This window comes from Etheostoma spectabile, unplaced genomic scaffold, assembly GCF_008692095.1.
Source record: "Etheostoma spectabile isolate EspeVRDwgs_2016 unplaced genomic scaffold, UIUC_Espe_1.0 scaffold352, whole genome shotgun sequence".
Lineage (NCBI taxonomy): Eukaryota > Metazoa > Chordata > Actinopteri > Perciformes > Percidae > Etheostoma > Etheostoma spectabile.
In genome coordinates, this window is record NW_022605591.1 from 21,811 (window position 1) to 26,181 (window position 4,371).

General features: G+C 52.6%; 1 protein-coding gene across 1 annotated transcript; it reads left to right on the forward strand.

The window, feature by feature from the left end:
- Positions 1–1,071: 1,071 nt before the first annotated feature.
- Positions 1,072–3,425, forward strand: LOC116686308 (piggyBac transposable element-derived protein 4-like). The gene is made up of 3 exons (XM_032511282.1): positions 1,072–1,323; positions 1,523–2,303; positions 2,512–3,425. The coding sequence occupies exons 1-3, from the start codon at positions 1,072–1,074 to the stop codon at positions 3,423–3,425; spliced, it is 1,947 nt and encodes a 648-aa protein (XP_032367173.1).
- The last annotated feature ends 946 nt before the right edge of the window (positions 3,426–4,371 follow it).

Below are 4,371 nucleotides of genomic sequence, written 5' to 3' on the forward strand. Positions count from 1 at the left end.
GTCACAGCATTGACTTTCGGGTCACAGGGACCCACGTTAGTTTCAGTTCATGTCACCTCTACTACAGCGGACCCGGCCCTTCGGGTCTCTGGGGACCTGTCCTACGTTTGAATGTATTTCACCTGTACCTCGGCCTCGTCGTTCGGGGTCTCACGGTCCCAGGCCAATATTCTAGAGGGTTTCAGTGTCTTCTACCACGGCCTAGGGCCTCGGGCCCTTATGGACTCGTGCTGCATTTGACTGCAATTGTATTTTGTGTTGTCTCTTATGAAAGGTGGAAATAACATTAACAACAGATGTAAACGCTTGACCTCGGCCTACTAAATACATATTTAAACCTTGTGTGTTCCATCGGGTCAAGGGGACCCGTGCAGGTTATGTAACCTTTTGTATTGGCCCTTGGGTCCGAAGCTTGTTTCATTTCATTTCACACACACACAGAGAGAGAGAGAGAGAGAGAGAGAGAGAGAGAGAGAGAGAGAGAGAGAGAGAGAGAGAGAGAGGAGAGAGGAGAGAGAGAGAGAGAGAGAGAGAGAGAGAGAGACACATATTTACAGTATAACCCTTGTGTGTTCCATCGGGTCACAGCATTGACTTTCGGGTCACAGGGACCCACGTTAGTTTCAATTCATGTCACCTCTACTACAGCGGACCCGGCCCTTCGGGTCTCTGGGGACCTGTCCTGCGTTTGAATGTATTTCACCTATACCTCTGCCTCGTCGTTCGGGGTCTCATAGACCCGGGCCAATATTCTAGAGTGTTTCAGTGTATTCTACCACGGCCTAGGGCCTAGGGCTGCATTTGACTGCAATTGTATTTTGTGTTGTCTCTTATGAAAGGTGGGAATAACATTAAAAACAGATCTAAATGCTTGACCTCGGTCTACTAAATACATATTTAACACACACACACACACACACACACACACACACACACACACATATATATATATATATATATATATATATATATATATTTATAGTATAAACTGGAGACACGTTTGTCTCGTCTTCTTGTAGTTGTCATCTTACATCGTATTGTTTTGGACCTGTGCACCGGTGTGACGTCAGCATGGCCCGTCGTTTGACTCTGGAATTGAAGCTGCATAGGGTTATTGTCAGCGGGCCCGCTCGCAATGTCCCCGCCGAAGTGCACGTACGAGAAGAAGAGAAAGTACGAGAGGACCGCAACATAAACGACCACCACCGTGACTCTGACAGCGGGGTGTGTGCGTCAGAAGAGGGCCGATCAAAGGACCGTTGCTGCGAGGAGAGCGACATAGAAGAGGACGAAGACGATGACCAAGGCCAAGACGATGTTGAAGTCGAACAAGGAGGAGAATGTGGAGAGAGTGGGCAACAAAGGCCACACAAAGAGGATGAAGAATATGAAGAATATGAAGAAGAAGAAGAAGAAGAAGAAGAAGGAGAAGAAGAAGAGGAGGTGGGTGAGGAGGGTGAAGAGGGGGAAGAGAGTGAAGAGTGGGAAGAGGGAGAGGGCAGTGAAAACGGGGACTATATAGGTTAGCGAAGACGAGGCCAGAGAAGACAAAGGTAGTGAAAGCGAAGAGTACGATGAAGTCAGCAAAGACCAGGGTAGCGAAGACCAGGGTGGCAAAGACCAGGGTAGAGACGACGAGGAGTACGTTGAGGATGGCGACGAGGAAATGTATTTGTCAAAAGACGGCAAAATCGAATGGTCCTCGAAAACGTATCACCCCAGTGGCCCCCGAGCCCATCACCGTGCCACTGAAAGAGACACAGACGAACTGGACCGAGGCCGGAGGGACCGAGACGGCCAACGCGCTTCTGCTTCCGCTCTGCCACCGCCGAGCCGGGGACCTAAAGGGTACGCCGCGGAGCGCGTCCGCGACATACTCTCCGCGTTCCAGCTGTTTGTCACGCAGCGAATAGAGAAAACGGTGCTGGCCGCGACCGACCTTGAGGGCCGCAGGCGATACGGCAAAGCCGGAGAGTGGAAAGCGATGCACGCCACGGACCTGCGAGCCTACCTCGGGCTTCTGATCCTCGCGGGCGTGTACAGGTCCCGCAATGAGGCCTTGGAGAGCCTGTGGCACGAGGAGAGCGGCAGGGCCATTTTCCGCGCCACAATGCCGATCAAACGGTTCCACTTGTACTCGCGACTGCTGCGCTTTGACGACCGCGAGTTGAGAGCCAAAAGACTAGCCTCGGACAAACTGGCGGCCGTACGAGACGTGTGGGACGCGTGGACGCGCCGGCTGCCTCGCCTCTACGACCCGGGCCCCGACGTGACTGTGGACGAGCAGCTGGTGCCCTTTCGAGGTGGGTGTCTTTGCGGCTTGTCTTCTTACTGTTATACCCATTGTACCAGTTGTAATTTTGTGTGTGTGTGTGTGTCGTGTCGTTGTGTCTGTGTGTGTGTGCGTGTGTGTGTGTGTGTGTGTGTGTGTGTGTGCGTGCGTGTGTGTCTGTGTGTGTGTGTGTGTGTATGTGTGTGTGTGTATGAGGATATTTTTAAACCTTTCCCCAGGTCGATGTGCCTTTTGCCAGTACATGCCCAGCAAGCCCGCCCAGTATGGACTCAAGTTGTGGGTGGCCTGCGACGCCCGATCCAGCTACGCGTGGAACATGCAGCTCTACACGGGCAAGTCGGTGAGCGGCACGCCCGAGAAGAATCTGGGCTCCCGCGTGTTGCTGGACGTGACCGAGGGCCTGAGGGGCCAGCGCAACGTGACGTGCGACAACTTTTTCACCTCCTACGCGCTGGCCCAGCGGCTGCTCGCCGAGAGGCCCCTCACCGTGGTGGGCACGATGCGCAAAAACAAGCCCGAGCTGCCGGGGGCTTTGCTCGCCACCAAAGGCCGTGCTGTCTTTTCGTCCATGTTTGCCTTCACGCCCACCGCCGCTCTGGTGTCCTACGTGCCCAAGAGGAACAGGAACGTGGTGCTGCTGAGCACGCTGCACACGGGCGACGAGCGGGTGAGCGCCGACAGGCAAGCCGAACCCGACATCATCCTCCACTACAACCGCACCAAGGGCGGCGTGGACAACCTGGACAAGCTTGTCGGCACGTACAGCTGCCGCAGGAAGACGACGCGCTGGCCCCTCGCCCTGTTCCACAACATCCTCGACGTGTCCGCCTACAACGCCTTTGGGCTGTGGCGAGAGCTCAGGCCCGAGTGGATGCGCGGCAAGCTCAACAGGAGGAGGCCGTTTCTCGAACAGCTGGGTAGGGCGCTTGTGACACCGCTCATCGAGAGACGACGGCATCTGCCCCGTACGGAGGCTTTGGCCGCGCTCGTCAGAGCCGTGGCGGCGAGGTGCGCGGAGGCGGCTAGGTCCGCAGGGGCCGGATCCGGCGTTCGGCGAGGCCGAGACAATCGAAATGAAGTTGACGACGGCGACGACGGCGACGAAGCTCAACCGAGTGCCCGGCAAGAATAAGAGGTGTCAGCTCTGTCCAAAGCCCACGGATCGCAAAACACACACCGTGTGCGGCTGCTGCAAGAGATACATCTGTAGGAGCTGCACGCAGGCCAACTGTGCTGAATGCGTGAGGCCGTAGCCTCTTGGGGTCGTGGGTAGCGGCGCCGGGTTGGCCGTCTAGGTAACGCTGCAAAGGGAGAAAAAAAAAGGAAAGGAAAACAAGCAGCGGACAAAGGGACGTGTGTCGTGAGGTGTGGCCCGCAAAGACGACAATGAACTGAAATGAATTGAAATGTTCCTTGAATCTATTCTGAATAAAATAACAAAATACACAACCAAATACAGCAGGGCAGTTGACGTGAGATTATACACGTAAGGGTCCCCGGGACCCGGAGCAAAAGGGCAAGTGTGGTAGCAAAATCCATACACTGAAAAAGGCCCTGTGGCACAAAGGATATGACAAAGGTTAGAATTGGCAACACATGTAGGACAATACCAACTGCAACAAACTAAAATGTACCTTGAATCTATTCTGAATACAATAAAAAAAAACTACTTGTGCTGTGTGAGATGTGAGTTGAAAAATATATACAATGTAAGTGACCAAAAAAGGGAAGACGAAAAATAACAAAATAAATAAACCAGGGCATGTGATGTGAAAATATACACATATCTTTTTCAGGCTACTCTAAAAAGGAATCCTGACGTTATTCCAGCTTCATTCTAAGTCTGCGGGAGACATCACCTATCCACTGTGTATCTCAGGTAATTTCAAAGCATTCTGATGTACAGTTTTAAAAATTAGGGGCTTAAAAGTTTGGCTATATTGATGTTTTTTCAGGCTGTTAAAGGCATATTTTTCTCTTTTTCAGGCTACTCTAAAAAACAATCCTGATGTTATTCCAGCTTCATTCCAAGTCTGGGAGGGACATCACCTAACACCTAGTGTGTCTCTCAGGTAATT